This window comes from Orcinus orca, chromosome 21 (genome assembly GCF_937001465.1).
Source record: "Orcinus orca chromosome 21, mOrcOrc1.1, whole genome shotgun sequence".
In the NCBI taxonomy this organism is placed as follows: Eukaryota; Metazoa; Chordata; class Mammalia; order Artiodactyla; family Delphinidae; genus Orcinus; species Orcinus orca.
In genome coordinates this window covers 22789338-22808095 of record NC_064579.1, presented here as the reverse complement: position 1 = coordinate 22808095, position 18758 = coordinate 22789338, and the positions used below count along the sequence as shown (strand labels likewise).

The window sequence follows — 18758 nt, the reverse complement described above, 5'->3', positions numbered from 1 at the left end:
TTGTTGCTTCTCAAATTGAGGGCATATTTGCCTCCGGGGACCGGGGCCCTATACTGCAGGTTTCTACAACCTCAAGATCAACGTGGAGGTCCTCCCAGAGGGTCAGTTCACTTGTCAGTTTTGGAAAGTAATGTTGAATGTTGTTCAATGGATACAATTTTATAAAATTTTATTAAGACAAAAGCGATATGTTAGAGAGTATAATACAGAGCTTGTATGAATTTCAGGGAGACTTCCAAACAGAATCTTTTTTTTTTCTGTATATTGCAAACTTCTCTGGGCATCCCTTCACTATCCTGTGCAATGGAAAATACTAAGTAGAAATGTCTGAGATACATTCAGGTGTGTTGGAAGTGAATAGTCCACAAATCTAAATGCTGTTGTAATAAAATCATAATTGAGAAGGGTAACCTCTCATTTCCCCACACTCTTCCATAGTTTTCTTACCACTTAATATCAAAACATGACAATTTAAACTCTGTCTTTTAAACTGAAAACTCACAGCCTCTCCGTTTTTCTCACTTTCATCTTTTTCCTTCCTTGCCTTCTTTGGACATTGATTAGAAGAACTGAGAACAGAGAAATAATCTGTCCCACAGTGTGTAGTATGGAGAACTGCGCATCTGCCTCCTTAATTTATTGTATTGTATCCAAAGTGCATCGGAGAAGCCTTAGAGTTTAATTTTCTTTGAATCAGTTGTACAGGGTATTGTGGAGTAGTGGGGAGATGTCTGCACTGAGAATCAGGAGGTCTGGATGCTAATTCTAGCTTTGCTACTAACTCTGTGTAACCTTGGGCAAGTCATCTTCCCCACTTGGCCCCTAGGATTATCTTCAATCAAAAATGATAACATACGAGATGACTTTCTGTCTCCTCCAGCTCGAAAATGCCATTATTCTGTGTTCCTAATCCTATGAGAATTGACTGATCCAAAGACGTTTGAAAATTTTATGAAGTTACATGGAATAGCCACGCTCTTCAGTTTGTGTTCACACCGATGCTCTTTAACGCTTGGGTACCAAGTGTATTTGTTCTTTAAATGTTTAGTTTCCTTGCCTATACCGTGCTGCATCAAATCCAACTTAATTGAAATTGTTTCTTCCACCGTAATAAAAATGCACATAATTCAGTAAACCCTGGGCTATAAAGGCCTTGAAAACTTTGGAGCTTTCTGTTTTTGAAACCACTTTCACTGAAGTTTTAATTTGTACCCCTTCCCCAGCTTTCGTGTAACCAGGAAAGTCTGATCTGTCACGGGTGCCCAAGGATTTTTGTTTACAGGGTTTCGTCTCTTCCCTTTATCTGTCAGTTTGAACTAATGTTCTACCCTGGGCACTTCTCCAGATGTCAGACTATCACCTGTAGCACAGACAGTTGGATAGATTCTGGGCAAGTTGTGTTCGGTGTACATGGTACTTCGAGAAATGCATTTCTGATTTTCATGCTGGAAACTTTGGACAGTCCCTTTGTGAAACAGGAAAGTACCTCATATCCCTGTGCCTCTCTCTGTTCCTTGTTTAAGCCCTCTTTGCATCTCATTTGGTCTCTCACAATCACTGGCCCTTCCCTTGTCTCAGTAATTAATTATCTTCTCTCTTTCGATGCATCCCATACCCCATTGCCAGAGTAACCTAAACTTTCAGCGTCGGTAGCATCACTCCCCTGTAAAAACTGCCTTTTTCTCCTAGAATTTCGTGTTCTTCAAAATCTTATCTAGCCTGACTTACTCTTTGGCTTCATCTCTACCCACCTCCTTTGTGAGTCCACTCTAGCCACGCTAGACAGACCATCAGCCATGCTCCAGAACCTCCTGGACTCTCTGCTCCACGTCAGCACTGTGCACGCCGCTCCACTGCCTGGAAAGACGTCTCCAGCTTTTCTCTTCCTCCCCCTTTCCTTACCCATCTTTGGGGTCCCTTAACTGCTGCCTTGTTCCTGAAACGCCACCCAGTTCTCTCCATGCTTCCTTGCCGTCTTTCTCCTGTATGAGAAATAACCACCCTTCGCTGTTCTTGTGGCACTCTGTTCCTCTTTGCCTTGAATGACTCAGATGTTGCTGCCAAACTGTGAGCACAGGAGCTGTAACTTCATCCTTGTACTGACCTCAGCGACAAGCAGAGAGTCTTCCACGTTGTATTTAGTAAATGTTGGTCGAGTTGAACTACATTGAATTAGGGTAGGTTTAATACAATATTGCTACAGACTAGGATTTTTTTTTCTTCTCTATTGGTACAGTTTTGCAAAGGGAAGAGAGTCCTGGCATCACAGACTTCTTTCTCCGTGGTGATGGGAGGTGGAGAAGACCCCGGGGGTGGGCAACGTCTGACCATGCCGTCAACATAGCTTCCCTCTAATGAGCTGCCGTCAGCTTATAAATACTCGTTTTTAGAGATAGGGTAATGCTTCTTAGGGGGGGAGATTGATTAAGGCTATAAAAAATAAGTGAAATTTATTGCAAGTATCAGGTGGGTCATTTTCTTATTCGTTCAAAGACTCTTCTTAATCGGATCTGAGGACACCTCTTCTTCCCTCCTCTCCCTGTGCGCCCTGCTATGAACACTCTGCTCCTGCCTCATGCTCCTCCCATCTGTACTTCCATACCTTGGTTCATACTTCCTCTCTCCAGGTCATTCATTCATTCAGCACAGATTTATTTATGGCCTGCCGGTGGCTAAGCACCCTTCAAGAATGTATCTGTATGAACAGACTTGTGCTTGCCAAGGGGGAGTGGGGGTGAGGGAGGGATGGATGGGGAGTTTAGGATTAGCAGATGCAAACTATTATATATAGGATGGATAAACAACAAAGTCCTACTATATAGCACACGAACTATAGTCAGTATCCTGTGATAAACCATGATGGAAAAGAATATAAAAAAGAATGTCTCTATGTGTATAACTGAGTCACTTTGCTGCACAGCAGAGATTGGTACAGCATTGTAAATCAACTCTACTTCAATTAAAAAAAAGAATTCATCTGTAAACAATAGAGCATGCAAAAATCCTTCTCTCCATGGAGCTCACGTTCTAACTGGTGGTATGCCCTTTCCCTGTTGTCCAGATGCTAGGACGAGCTTGTCCTGCCTGGAAGCCGTTCCTGACTGCTTCAGCACAGGTTCTTTCTCCTGCATTTTTAGAGGCACCTGTTACCTGTTCCTCCCTTTTGACAGACATTGTCTTGTATTCTTGGTGCTCTTTATGTGTGAATATCTTATCTCCTCGAGTTCATTAGAAGCTTCTTGAGAGAGGAGACCATGTCATTTGTTCATGAAAAGGTTTGTGTACCCACGTATATACCCTGCCTTGTGTACACTGTCTTAAATGTTTGCAGTTAGGCCCCTAATAAATATCTTTCATTGATTTGAGGGCATTTTGTGGCTCTCCGTTTTATCAAGTACGGTCACCCTAAGACCGTGCTATACCGTTAGGCATCAAAGCGTTCTTTAAAGATCCTGCGTGACTGTGTCACTACTGGTGCTGCTACTTAACCCTCTGCTGAGGAACCAGCCACATGCCGAGCGCAGCCTCTGCCTACACCTCATCAGCTGAGGAGATCACCTCTGCGATATTCTATCTGAGGTTCGCAAGTCTTGACTGTAACACTGATTCTGTTACTCAGAGGAGCAGAAGGTACCAGGCGGAGGAGAAGGCCTGCTAATTACGTCTGTAGTTGATTCTTGTGTGCACCTCTCCATCAGAGACTGGCATCTAAGACATCAGAGTGCCTTGATTTCTTGCCTTTATTTCTGAGTTGAGGCTAATGAGTGTCCATCGTAAAACTCATCTCCGTATTAGTAGGACTGCAAAAGGAGGTTATGGCTTTGGCGGGTCAGTTGCACCCCTTTGCATGGCCATTCGATGACAGTCAGTGGCTGAGGCTGGAACACACTCCGTCAGGGGCTAGAGAACTGAGCAAAGGCGCCTGCTCCCAGCCTGGGAGCCTCACCTTACTGGCCTCATGTGCTGACAAAGGGAATTGGCTTCCATTTAAAGGTAAAAGTTGAGGGATGGAGTTCTGGGTTTTTTTAAATTTTGTTTCCAGTGGCTGTAGTCGACAGGCAGACCTCTGAGGCCTCCTGCCCCAGGTTCAAATCTTGCCTCTGCCACTTAACCAGCTGTGGAAGCTTGAGGAGGGCAATTAATTTCTTTTTAAAACGGTGCTAGTAACAGTACTTACCTTAGTGGGTCCTTATAAAGCTTGGATGAGTTTTTATATGCGGGCATAGTAGGCCCACATAGAGATGGAAACATACACGTTTGGATATTAGAAAATATTTAGCCACTTACTTAACCTTTTCTATGTCATAGAGGAAACTTGAGATTTTAGCTGTCGAGAGGTGGTCCATGACCTAGGGCTGCTTCCCTAGATGCTCTTAGAGTGCCAGAGGTCAAGATACCTCGATATAGATCTTAGCTTTTATATAGTACATCATTGCCTTCTTAAGGTGCAGGGTTTATTTATTAGGCGTGCCTTCAGACCTTATAGCGATCAGACTATGCCTAAGAGGAATGGGCTGAGTTAGGTGGATTTCAGTGGATTTATAATGACTGCCAACATAAACAAGCTCAGAGTGTTGAGTAAAGGTGAGCTGTCTTGGGAGGAGGCCCTGGCGCTGGGCCGCAGACTGAGTCATTGTCACGGATGGGAGCTCAGGTGGCATATCCAAGGAGAGGAATTAGTACATTGGAAGGGAGCATCACAACCAGACCGTTTCTGATAAGACAAATACGGCATAATTGATGACGTTTTCTTTCTTTTTTTTAAATTGCATAAATGAGACCTGATTTAATCGCAGATAATGTGAAAAAGTTCTCTAGGGGTTGAAAGTGTGACTATAGCCGAACGCCTACCACTGTCTTAGATCAGGTGAATATAGAGCCCAGAGCGGGGGAGGTGATGGTGCCGTGGGGAGACACAGTTAGAGTCTATCTCATTCTTCATATGACATTTTTAGAGGGAGTTTGATATGCCCGAGCGGGAGCAAAGGCGAGGAACCAGGAGGGCAGAGGGTTTGAAAAGTGTCAGGTGGTCGAAGGAGCTGAAGAAGCTTTATTTAATAATGTTGAGATGGAACATACCAGCAGATCCATAAAGGCACATAGACTTACCTACGGTGTCCCACACTGTGGGCAGCTGGAGAAGAGACGGCTTAGGATGTAGGCATGGGATTATTATGTGTAGCCATCAGCTGAGTTATCGGACAGAAGAGGGTTCTGCATCATTTAGCTTTCCGGGGGCGGAATGGGAACCACTGTGTGGGGTTCCAGGACTCACCTGGCGGGGGAGGCCTCACCGGAGGATGTGCCTGGCTTGGACGAGGCCCGAGCTCTGAGGGAAGAGGGCCTTGAAGACGGGCTAGATCACAGGTGCGAAGACACCCTGTGATTCTGGTGGCGCTTTAGCCCGGCAACCTTCTAACTCAGAGATTCGGGATAGCCTTGCTGAGAGATCCATTACGCTGCTGTACTTCCCAGCTCCAGTCTCATCCTAGACGTCATCTTTATTGTTGGTTAGCTACCGTATGCATGAGGATGTGGGAGAATTTGCTCTGCAGACATCCTCAGCTACCCAAATCTACTTCAATTCGGAGTAGGGGATAATTAATCGGTATCTCTTTGGTTCCTGAGTGGAGCTAGTGAGAGGTGCCTGCTTGGGTATTATTTTGTTTGGGGGAGATTGGGCAGCATTAGTACCAACACAACAGCATTCATGTCATTCTTAATTATTCTTTTCCTCTCAGACTCCATTTTTCTGTGGTCTTAACGGGATGATTTGATATTCCTCTCCTCCTTTCCTCTCTCCCAACTCCCACCCCTTTTCCGTCTCGAGCCATTTCTGTGTCGTTTCTTGTACTGTAAACAGAGATGAATCATTTTCTCTACGGTTCAGTCGAAATAAGTTCCTCTGTGTGTCCGTGTGTCCGTGGGTGTGTAAATACAATGTGTACACGTGCCTATGCCTGAGCGATTCAGCGTGGGGCTCACCAAGCGTGTGGTGCAGTACAAACAGTGCAGTGAAAAGGATGTTTTTGCACAGATCTGGAACGGCTTTTTTGTGCCTTACCGATCTGAGGCACAGAAATTCTAAAAAAGAAAAGAGAAAAAGCCGAGGAAGCAGCAATGTAAAAGAAACCCTGTGCATCATCCCACCCCCCTCCCCGCCGTGGTTTCCGTGGTGTTGGGAGCTCAGGGGCACCTCACGGGGAGAACGAGCTCTTGACACAGTGACCTCATTCCCCATGCCGCCCTTCTCCTGGCAGAAGCTGTGCTGGCTCCCGGGCTGTCTCTGCTGCAAGGCGGCCGGCACTGCATCGGGAATGATGCGACCCAGGCTTGCAAGGACTTGCCCGGCAACTGGAATTTATGACAGATACCTCGCTGCAGCTAAACTTTGATCCGGGATACATTCGAACCGCCTCTTACACACAGGAGGGAGACACGTCCTTCTCTGCAATGAAAAGCCAGCCTTAAAAAAAAAAAAAGAGAGCGCATGTGTCAGGTTTATAATTATGAACTGGTGAGCGTATGTTACCAGATCCTTGTTAACGTGCCTGTGTGTGTTTTCTCCAAACATCAGGAGGTATTTGCCCTTTTCCCTGTTTTCATGATGAAAAGATCTGAGTTGGTGCTCAATACATGGGAGGGGGCCTGGGCTCCTTGGAGAGGAGGATGTGCCCCTGGCAGCCCCGGGCCTGGGGTGCATTCCCAGCCCAGAGTCTCCGCATTGAACAGACAAAGGAGCCCCTGCCGACAACCAGAGGCTGTAGCTTTTCTTGGAGTGATGACTCATTTCAGCTCACAAAGGATTCTGGGCAGGGTAATGAGAAGTCAGGTTAGCTGACCCGGCCCTATGACTTCACTTTGCAGAGAACAAGGCAGTAGAGGAGTGACGCTGCAGATGCCCAAGGCACCGCAGTGGGATATTGGCTCAGGACCGGTGGCCACGATAGACGGGACTATAGGTATGGGACGGGATGCCAGCTGTTCCAGGCAAATAGGAGGAAAGAACGGAAAAGAGGATTTTTTCCCTCTAAAATCATACCAGCAAAGTCCATTCATAAAGCTTTTTAAAGGTGCTTTCTGCCAGCTTTTGAACTGAACTTGTGTCAGCATCTCCAGCCCTGAATTGTCAGAAGAGCTGAGAGTTGGGGGACTCATTTTTTTTTCCAAGTAGACGTATCAAGGTAAAGTACCAGATTCCTGTTGGGTTCCACGTGCCCTCAGTAGCCAACCTGAAATGCTCATTTAGGATATTATGACTTGAAAGTTTACTCTTTCTTCTTATTCCAGATTCTAGGACGTCCGTTTCTGTTACTGGCTCTTTCTTGTGCCTGAATGCTACCCCCTAGCATGCACCAGGCTTTAGTGCCAAAGCTACCTGGGGGATGGAGCCAGTCCAGAAAGGGTCAGGTAGGTCTCCCCTGCTTTTCTTTCAAGAGTTGTTGTGTGCAAAGAAATACGGTAAAATGTATCCATATTTTGTATGGCTATGGATACAAATGTATGGTAATCAACTCCCTCAATAAGGGGGCCCTGTCCTCTGAAACATGGTCTTGCTGTGATAATCCCTCCACAGCCTCAGTCTTAGGCAGTAGAAGTGCTTCACGGAGGTGCCCACCAGAGGCAGCCTCGCCAGCATGATTCATGTCACAGCCTCACATCAGAGACCAGAGTCAGCTGTAGGATGTGCAAATAGGAAATAATTAAACGGCTCCAGATTTCCATCAGCGGTAATATCTCTTTCACTCCTCGGATGGAGGCATTCAGTAAATATTTTTTGAAATGTTTTCTTTTCAGTATAGTCCCTAAATTTGGTGTGTTATTTGGCCTGTTAACCTACACGCAATGCACTAAAATCCAAGAAAGCCTGCTTTATATGCTCGGGGACTGCTTCCAACATCAGACAGAGGTAGCTGTTAACTGCTGGGGAAGTAAGCGTATTTCATCATAGTCTGTTGTAGGATCTAGACGATTGCAGAGCTGTTTTCTTACAACGTCCACGGGCTTTTCGCACAAAAGCTTTTCTTTTTTCTTTTTAAGTAGTGAGGTGGTAACATTTGGTCCTCCAATGTACGTGGCATGCTACCTTTCCAAAGTGAAACTTGGCCAATCTGAAAGCATGGTTTTACCACTTCATCCAATTTATGGTTTTAGCGCTTTCCGTTAAAAAAAATATTTCTGAGAATGTTAAATGCATTTGTAATAATAATTAGAACATTTTAGAATAATGCAAACCGTACGCTGGACAGGACCCTCAAACATCTCTTTTCTCTTTGCTCTCATATCCACCCCCATAGCTCGCCCTCTCACAGAAGGAAAGAATGTTTGTTTCCTTTCTTCATTGTAAAGATGTGTCTTGTTTGTGCCTAGTACTTGGCATTTTCAAAGCAAAGTTGAGGATGTTGAGTCAGTTTCAAAGGATGTCTGATCACATCATACCATGCTGAGAATATAATGTCCCCACACGCATCAGTTCTACTCATCCTTAAACACCTTATTCAAAATCTCCCTCCCACAGAAGGGCTTTCTCTGATACTCCAGCAGGAGGTCATTTCTTAGTCCTGTTATAGAATTAACTTCTCTAGATAGACAGCTACATAGATATAATTAGACCAGATTCCTATTATAGGAATTATAGGAGTTAATTTGCTAGCCATTCAAGGATTTTCTTCTTACATCTCTTCTAAGGACATTTTAAACAGTAATTTGAACATATTATAATTGCTTATATTTCTACACATTTATATCATGTTTCCCCACCTAAATTATAAGCTCAGTGAAGGCAAGGATCAAGATTTGTGCCTTTCTCTACAATTCCCATCTCCTAGCAGTTCTCTGCACATGGAAAGCACTCAACAAATAGTTGATTAAGAAGAAAGGCAGTTTGGGCTTCCCTGGTGGCGCAGTGGTTGAGAGTCCGCCTGCCGATGCAGGGAACACAGGTTCGTGCCCCGGTCCGGGAGGATCCCACATGCCGCGGAGCGGCTGAGCCCGTGAGCCATGGCTGCTGAGCCTGTGTGTCCGGAGCCTGTGCTCCGCAGCAGAAGGGGCCACAACGGTGAGAGGCCCGCATACCACCAAAAAAAAAAAAAAAAAAAAAGAGTAAGTTGAATAAATTTAGATAGGCTTGGGGACAATCATGTTAATACTAACTACTTATTAAATATCTATTAGGTGTCAGGGACCATGTCAGCACTTAATCCCCTCAATAACTCTACAAGGTGAACATCACTGTGTACACCTTACAAAAGAAGACAGTGAGACTCAAAAAATGAATTAATTTGCTCCAAATCACACAGCTAATGAGGAGCAGAACTGGGCTCTGAACTTAAAGTTGTGGCTTAGAGTCCATGGCCTCTGCCACTGTCTTGTAATGCCAGACTTTGGAGAGAAAAGGTACTTCCGGTACAGTGAGTTGGGAGTTTTCTCTGTGTGTGTGTCTGTCTGGCCTTTTGTACTCTTTCATCCCTGTGTACTTGTCTATAGTTCTGTCAATGACAGCTTGAAGGGGTGGTAGGTGTTCCTTCGTTGGGGAGTTGGTGGCAGTCATTCTGTATGATTTGGTTGTAATTTGGGAACTATCAACGTGTATATTTGAACTGCCCTTAATTAGGCCTTCTGGTTCTATTACGACTGTATTTTACAGAAATTGGTTACAGTGTAGTTGGGACCTAAACAGATGAAGCAAAGAAAACAAAGGTTGAGCATCAGCTGTGGTGCTTCTAACTTAGAAAGAGTGGAAGAGGGTGACCCTGGATACTTGACACTGATGTGCTGAACTATAGTTGAGGATCATCAGCAGCAGAATTTGGAGCACCTGCTATGTCTCTGGCGTTAGGCGAGGTTCTGATACAGACGGAGAAGGAAGAGAAGTGTGTGATAGCTTAAAATAGGGCATTGGATTCTGTCCTACATGATGCGCTTATAATGAAGAAAAAGAAGACACTCTGTTGCACAGGACTCTTGTTAGCCAGGTGCCTTGCAGAATTGCATGACATCTGAGAGCTCTTATGACCTGTTGTCATCTAGGACTGGTATTTCATCATGATTTCATCGCTGGTGGTAAATGGTCTTCACTTAGCCCTGGATGAGGGACTAGGGAGCAAGGAGGCTGCTGTTGATGGGAAACATCTCGGCGGTGAGCAGGGTCTTACCTTGCCTCATCTGTATGTGTAGTACCTATTTACTCAACAACATTTGAGTGCCCGATGTGCGAATGTTTTACTCCATAGTGCCTCACATACGCCCCACGCGGGTTATAACGTGGAGACTTCTTAGCAAAGGTTTGAATTATGGAAACAGATAATTGGCCCGATGGCTCATATTTTCATTGTGACTTTTCAGCTACAAATCTATCGCAGTAGCGGAACGCTCCAGAAGTGTTCGAGGTCTATGATTAGAGAGATGCCTGTCATCATCCTTGGTGATGGTGAAGACACCTCCCGAACTACAGAGTTCTCACTTCTCCCTGTCCACTGATTGCCTCCTCTATCTGATTCTCCACGCTTTGTGGCTTGTCCATCTCTGCTTATCCTATGACAGTTTTTCATCAGTTGTCAAATCTCAGTAGCAAGAGTAGTAGCTAATAGGACTAATGAAAGCTTGTAGCCTCGGGAACATAATAGGTTTCTTCTGTAAACCAATGAACCGGCTGATCTGTCATTACACCTAGTGCATCTCTGCATTAGACAGGCTGCTAAGCAGATTCAGGTGATACGGTGGACGTTAACCCGTATGTGTGTGTGTGTGTGTGTGTGTGTGTGTGTGTGTGTGTGTGTGTGTGTGTCTGCCATCTGCCACCATGACCACTCTTATTTAACTCTCATTAGAAGTTTCTTAGTAAGTCATAGCTAATAGACACCATTCACTGTAGTATTATTAATGAGAGCCTCGTATTTACATTTTCTTTTGAATTAAAACAGTTTATCTAAATAATAAGCTTAGGAATTAGACCTTCTTTAAGAGAACTCCATCAAGTGTTGAAAGAAAGCACCAGGGAGCTTTAGAAAAGCTGTTAGAGAGTTTCTAAATTTTCCAAAAAATTTTTTTATTGTCAACTTTACTGCCATCAACGATTGCAATGAAGACTCAGCCTTAAATTTCTGAGATCTGTGGCATTTAAGCCAGACATACAGTAAACTGGTAAAAATGCCTTTTTCAATGCTGGGTGCCTTTTAAATTTCAGATACAAACATTTGAAAGTCAAGTATAGTAATTCGGTTTCAAGGGAAAGCTACTTAAAATGAAGCAGCGTGTGAGTTGATGGGGGTTGTGTGTTCTACCCCCCTGTAAGGGTATTTCGGTCTGCAAGAGGATGTATAGGAAGGGGATGTGTGTTTTTCTAGAACAGCTTTTTAAAAAAGAACCGTCTGTTAAAAGAACCAAAAACAACACCTATACATAAAATCGGGGTTAATAAATTGAACTAAATTGTAAAACACAAGATTCATCTGATTCGTTCTGCCTCCAAGAAACTGTTCACTTAACCTCAGAGAGCTAATGATTTCCCCAGGCCCAAGGGTATTGAAGATAAAACTCGGCACATTCATCGTTCTATGAATAGTTTGTTGAAAGGAATAGACCTGTATTATCACTGTGCCCACTGTACATTTTACAGACGTGTTTGACCATTTTTATGAGTCACGGTATCTACTGCATGTGGTAGTTTTATTGGCATCTATAATTTTAACTTTAGTGTTAATCTTGGCAGTCCAGAGAACAAAAACAGGCACACTTTGGTCCTGAGGAGCAAGACTTTGAGTTAGAAAAGAGTAAATTATGAAGCCTTTATTACACGGGAAAAAGTTAATAGCCGATCAATCTATTTTGCTATCGTTTTTAAAATTACAGCCTACTTTTTCTGGTTGGATGAGCATTAAACTAGTTTTCTCCAGCAAGACGGAAACAGAGGTAGACAGCAGTACTGTATTATGCTTTTATGCCAGAATTCTGCTGCATTGATATAGAATCAAAGAATTTGAGAGTCTGAAGGAATCTTTGAAATTATGTCATCCCAACCCTCATCTGCAGACACAGAGTGGCAATTATATTTTGTTATTAGAGACTGGGCGCTTATCAAACTATCTCCTGAATGCCTTCTTATACTGGCAGTTTCCCAGTGATAAATTAGTACAGTTTCAGAACTGCATTTGTAAGTAGGTTGCTTTGGTTCATGAAATTCGTTAGGGTCAAAGGTAACTTCAGTCCAGAATACAGAGTGAATTGACATTTACAATGGAAAACAGTATGTGAAAATAAAGAGGAAAACAGGATAATTTGGACGGAATGCTGGTACTTGGGAAAAAAAAGATTATTTAAAGAAGGCTAAGATAGAAGACGAACTTTGGGGAACTTTCAAGGTTGTATTATAGTTTATTGTGATGTGATCCACCTGGAAAAATTACAGCTTTCCTTTTCGTATTTGATGGGTATGAAGATGGGTACTTTAAGATGAAAGGAAAGAGATTTACGTTTGTCTTTCTGGTAGGTATCTTTTGGAAAGCTATGGGTATCATCTGGGAAGGGGTGGGTGTAGGTTGTCATGGAAGTCACATCTTCTTAGTTGCGTCCCTCCCCCGCCCTGCCCCCCGTGCGTATGCAAAGGTTGGGGAGCACAGAGAACCTAAATTAGTGACTGGGGAAAATGGCATTCATAGAGGACTGAGCTTTATTATAGTTCTTCCTTTTTTTTTTTTCGTACAAAAAGAACCAAGATAGGAACAATTTTGGAACTCAAGTTTCAGAGGTTTGGGGTATCTAAGAGGCACTCAAATAAATTTCTTGAAAGGATGGATTATGTGAGAGAGAATTTTTTGAAAGAATCCTAACTAAAGTAACTGGCCAGAAGTTGGAAGGGAGAGCAGATAGAGGGGGTTAAATAGTAAAAATGCATGGGCCTGATAAAGATATTTCTGAGGTGGAAGTCACCATCTGTAGAAGATAAAAGACAGGAAGTCGGCACATGCATGATGTCTGCTTGTTGTCGCAGACCCTCCTTTCAGTTGCCTGGCGGTGGTAATAGTCACCAGTTTGTTCCCTACAGTTGCGCAAGAGTGATTTTCTAACACAAACGTGTCATGTAATTCCCCTGTATAAACATACACAGGGTTCCTGTCAGCATAAAGGGTAAGAGTGTGGAGCCTTCTGGTCTACGAGGAGGCTGCATTTCTCTCCGTCTCACCCCCAGCCTGCTCCAGATGTGCCAGAATAGGCCGTCAGCATCCCCAGCTCAGCGCGCTGCGCCGTGCCCCGCACACGCTCACTCCCGCCTCTGCTACGGCATCCTTCACTCTCCTCGTCATCACCGGACACATTTACCTTTGTCCTCATACTTCTTAGCCTGACTGTAGTACCTTAAACGAAAGAAGTGTCCAAATATTCCCTGAGGTATTTGAAATCTAATGTGAAATGCTCTTAAAATCAACAAGGTTTACTTAGAATTGTAATATTGTCATGCCTTCTCACATTTTAAATTCATTTAACAGAAATTTATTGAATGCCTGCTCTGTCCAAGGCACCGTGCTTGGCTTGATCTGAATGATCCTGGATTTGACAAATGTTCCCTGAGGACTGGACTTAAATGGATGTTCGTAAGAAAATAAAGCTGAGATAAAACCTATTTACCCCTGCTTTCTAGAACAATAGGACAGAATTATAGCATTTTAGAAAGAATTGGCTAGCCCACAAGGTAGCCGTGAGCTTTTCCAGGAGTTGTCTTTATGAATATGTTCAGAACTAATTCTGGCAATAGAAAAATCCATCCTATAAATTATAGACAAGTAACAATTCATAGTTTATGCAAAATGTGGTCATTTCTATAGATTATGATGACCAATAATATTTTAGCAGTATTTACATTCCCTTGTTTTCTTCTTTGACCATAAATGTGGTCCAGTTGTTGGAAGAATTTTCTAGTAGCATATTTTAAGAATGACTTGTTGGTTCCTTAAGTAGGTCTGATATAAGATCCAAAGAAAATCATTGTAAACTTGAATAAGATGTTGTGTTGTGTTGATCGGTACCTATAATTCCTTTTATATAGATCTTAAATGCATGTCTTAGCCCTCACTTAATGTATAATTATTTTTCTGTGGTAACTGCTATGTTTGGGGCAAAATTAATAGGAGAGTCTTAGAAATTTCATGGTTAAGTATATTTGGTCTCATTAAATTCTGTGTTCGTTTTGCAATTATTTAGCAACATATATTAATAAAATCACAGCTCTTTGGATACCCTGAGCAATCCCTTGGATTCCGATGTTGTAAGTGGATATTCATTCATTCAGCAAACAAGTACTGGGTGTCTGGGGTGAGCTCTGTGTTATTCCAGGCACTGAGAATGTAGGAATGTGGGGTTCACGTTTCCTTCTGTCTTGGAGCTTATATTCTAGTGGGTGAGACAGACAGTATACCAGTACACACATACACACATTCAGAGAGTGAAGACAGTGACTTGGAAGGACCCTGGTACCAATTCCAGTAGTGGGGGGGGGTCCCCACTCCACCAGCAATTCTCTGACACCAGCTGAGTGTCCCACAGTTCATCCCAATTCCAACACCATCTACCTGGAAAGCATCAGATCCCATGGGTTAAGGGCTCAGTCCACAGGAGTGCCCTCACCTCACCCCACCCCTGACCACCGATGTCACTCGCAAGCCCAGATTGTCTCCTGTGTTCTGAAAGACTGGTGATAGATTGGAGGCTCCCACCACCCCCTCCTTGGGTTCAGTTACTTTGCTAGAGCAGCTTACGGGGAGAAACACTTTACTTACTAGTGTGCCAGTGTATTATAAAAGAATACAAGTCAGGAAGAGCCAGGTGGAAGAGATGCATAGGGCAAGGAATAGGGAGATGGCACGGAGCTTCCATGCCTCCCGAGGTGCACCACCCTCCCCAATCTCCACGTATTCAGCAACCTTGGAAGCTCTCTGAACCCCATCCTTTGGTTTTTTATGGAGGCTTCATTACATAAGCATGCTTGGTTAAATCATGGGCCGTTGAAGATTGATTCAACCTCCAGCCACTCTCCTCTCCCCGGTGGAGGTCAGGGGGCGGGGCTGAAAGTTCCAACCCTGTAACCACGTGGTTAGTTCTCCTGGCTATGAGCCCCCATCTTTAGGTGCGGGTCCAAAAATCACCTCACTGATGTAACAAAGATACCTTGATCTCTCTCACCACTTAGGAAATTCCAAGGGTTTTAGGAGCTCTGTGCCAGACATGGGGATGAAAACCAAACATATATTTCTTATTATAAACCATAGTATCCAGTAACATGAGAGAGAGTGTGCTGTGGTTTTAGGACAGCATTAGATCGGGTGCCTGGGCAGGGCTTCCCTAGGAGGCCCTGTTTAAATGGAGACCCAGAGGCGGAGAAGCAGCCCGTCCTGCAGAGATCTGCGTGAAGCACATCCCAGGCAGGGGCTCAACAAAGGCGAAGGCTCTGAGTGGGGAAAAAGCTTGGTGAGTTCAAAGAACAGAGGAAGTTGTGAGCATGTTGTAGGGGGGAGCGGAAGAGGGGTCGGCGGATGGTCCCAGATGTGGGTGGACAGGCTCAGGCCAGCGTAGACCCGGCAAGGAGTTCCGATCTCCTAGGCGCAGTCGGCAGTCACTGCAGGATTTCATGCAGGGAAGCAGCGTGTTTTACGCTTTTCTAAGAAGACTGCTCTGTGGAGAATGGAGTGTTGGGTAGGAGAGAGTACTGGGAGGCATCAAGCCATTGTCATGGGCCAGGTGAGGGTGACAGTGACCTGGGGTAGGGGTCGCATGGCAGATGGAGTGGAGGGAAGAGACCCAGGAAGCATGTGGGTGTAGAGGACACAGGATGGCCGGTGGGGTGGGACGGGAGTGAGAAGTAATTTATCTTAGTGCAGTATAAAAGCAAGAGGACGGGCTTCTCTGGTGGCGCAGTGGTTGAGAGTCCGCCTGCCGATGCAGAGGACACGGGTTCGTGCCCCGGTCTGGGAAGATCCCACATGCCGCGGAGCGGCTGGGCCCGCAAGCCATGGCCACTGAGCCTGCGCGTCCGGAGCCTGTGCTCTGCAACGGGAGAGGCCACAACAGTGAGAGGCCCGCGTCCCGCAATAAATAAATAAATAAATAAATAAATAAATAAAAACAAGAGGACGTGGAGATGGTCACTTAGAGCATCCAAATTCCATTTGATTCTCTCTCCTGAGTTAAATGTTATTCCATGTATTCAGTATTATAGTGAAACTGAGCTTTTTCAATGCCAATACGTTTCAAGAGACACTTAAAGCTTACTTGCCTCTTACAGTTGGCTGCAGTGACTGAAAAGAAATTAACTTAGAAGATCAGTAAACGTTTGATATTTGTTAGTTAAACTAAACAAGAATTTCAGCTAACAGCATAAGGACAAGCATGACCTAAACTCGTTAATTTTGCTAATAGTCATTCCTTCTTTACAGAAAGCTCAAGTTCCCTATAACATATACAAAATTAGAAAATAGACCTGCATTATTTTAAAAAAATTCTATGTAGTATTTTTGTATCTTTAGTCTTCTGAGAAGTCCATAAGTATGACAGGCAAATTCTAGAAGGTGTTACCCTCCCAAATGATGTACAGGTCCAAAGGTACTGGAACGTGCTTTGATCTCCCCACCCCACCCCCCCACGTGCTTGTTAGCTGACCCCATTGTCCTTTTCATCTGACTTATGAAATTATTCCAGGGACTTCCCTGGAGGTCCAGTGGTTAAGATGCCCTGCTTCCCAGCCTCAGAGCACAGGGAGATCAGCTCGGTGCTTTGTGACCACCTAGAGGGGTGGGATAGGGAGAGTGGGAGGGAGACGCAAGAGGGAGGAGATATGGGGATATATGTATATGTATAGCTGATACACTTTGTTATACAGCAGAAACTAACACACCATTTTAAAGCAATTATACTCCAATAAAGATATTAAAAAAAAAAAAAAAAAGATGCCGTGCTTCCACTGCAGGGGGCATGGGTTCCATCCCTGGTCGGGGAACTAAGATCCCACATGCCGTGTGGCATGGCCAAAAAAAAAAAATTCCGGGTGACTTTGAAGTCCACGTAACCAACCTAGCAACTCTTAAGAAACCTGCCTCACTGCGGCTCATCCTGTCCTGTAGAAGGTGGAGGGACAGAAAAGGATCCACAGGAGAGATCTTTAGAGTGGCTATGGCTGAGCTACACAGCCACCGTGGGGAGGGGAGATTTGAACATGAGTAGCTCTAAACACACCCCTCTACTGCGTCTCACCACCACCATTAGTTCATCCTTTACACAGAAGCCTTTAGAATACGGTTGTGTTTGAATGAAGGGTACAACAGTTTTTCAAAGATTTAAATACACTCTTCTAGGTAGTAGCAAGCTTGCCTACTGAGATGGGCACAGTCCAGATAATTCTGTCATTTTTGTTTTCTGGTTTTTTTTTTTTTCGATACGCGGGCCTCTCACTGTTGTGGCCTCTCCCGTTGCAGAGCACAGGCTCCGGACGCGCAGGCTCAGCGGCCATGGCTCACGGGCCCAGACGCTCCGCGGCACATGGGATCCTCCCATACCGGGGCACGAACCCGTGTCCCCTGCATCGGCAGGCGGACTCTCATCCACTGCGCCACCAGGGAAGCCCAATTCTGTCATTTTTGAGTCACCAATATGAATTGAGCTTCACCAGCCAGTGAGTGAAACTCACATCCTCAGCAGCCTCCCAAAATTCCGTGTTCCAGCTTCTGCCCTCTGCTACCCCAACAAATATTTGCAAGCATCTCTCAGAGGTCTATCTCTTTATGAGACTTACATCCCATAGGCCCCGGCAGTCTGTGGGTTCTAAGTTAGGTCAGTTCCTGGTTTCTGCTGCTCTGGATTTGTGTATTTCCCCCCTCTCTCTGGCTGTTGAGGAAGTGTCTCCCTCTTGTCAGACCCACATCTTACAGAGAATGGAGCCACAGCAGAGCTGATCGGAGCCCCGACGGCTGCAGGAAAGAGGGGAGCGTTGGACTGAGCTGGGCCTGGGGATGAGGGGGGTCAGGCTTCAACCTTTGACACTGGGGTCCTGATGCTCCACCTGGTGCACCTGTTAGACTTACCCCCTCACTTGTTGGTTTTCATTCCCAGGTGCTGTTGCCTGGTTTTATCCATCAAAGCATTTCCCATCCAGTCCATCAAAGCAGGGTTCACGTTCTTTCCCAAAAGGCCTCAGGATTCCCCCATCAAACTAGGAGTTCTGGCTGGGTGCAGCAGGCTGGTCCACCCCAGAGCACCCAGACACCTTCCTGGAGGCTGTTGCTTAATGCCACAGGTTGGCCCAAGTCCAGTTCTGGTTAGTCACGGTGATTTATAACAAGAGTGAAATCATACTTGGAAACAAGAGGAGAGATTATGTAAATCCATGTGGGAAAGAAGCTTAGAAGCTCACAGATTTTCTACTCCGCTGATGGTTTCACCCCCTTTCTGAATGGCCTTTCTCAAGTGAAACCTTACAGAACCCCAAGGAGGAAACAGGTGGCACACAGATGTCAGGAGCAGATTTCCCTGCCCTCCCACCCCTCCCTCTGCTGGGGGCACCCCTCCCTGCCCCCCAGAAGCCTCTCTGGGGAATGCTAGGGATCCTTCCTTGGAACATGACTTGAAAATCACCACACTGTGACGCCAAGATTGCAGAAAGGAAGGCAGTTATGTGCATTAAATGTTGCCATGTCTGCCCCTGGCTTCTGGGTCTGCAGCCTCCCCCCACCTGCATTGGCTCTTTCAGATGCAAACGTGTGCAGGATATGCCAGAG

General features: G+C 44.9%; 1 protein-coding gene across 8 annotated transcripts in view; it reads left to right on the top strand.

The window, feature by feature from the left end:
• Positions 1–18758, top strand: part of STOX2 (storkhead box 2) — a 157147-nt gene that overhangs the window by 117325 nt on the left and 21064 nt on the right. Inside the window, exon 1 of one of the 8 annotated variants that reach the window (XM_033409269.2) lies at positions 2806–7410. The exons of the other annotated variants lie outside the window; for them this stretch is intronic. Coding sequence (XP_033265160.1) covers positions 7386–7410 — 25 coding nt within the window. The 5' untranslated portion in view covers positions 2806–7385. Of the gene's footprint in view, positions 1–2805; positions 7411–18758 lie in introns of those variants that run through there. 8 annotated transcript variants of the gene reach the window in all.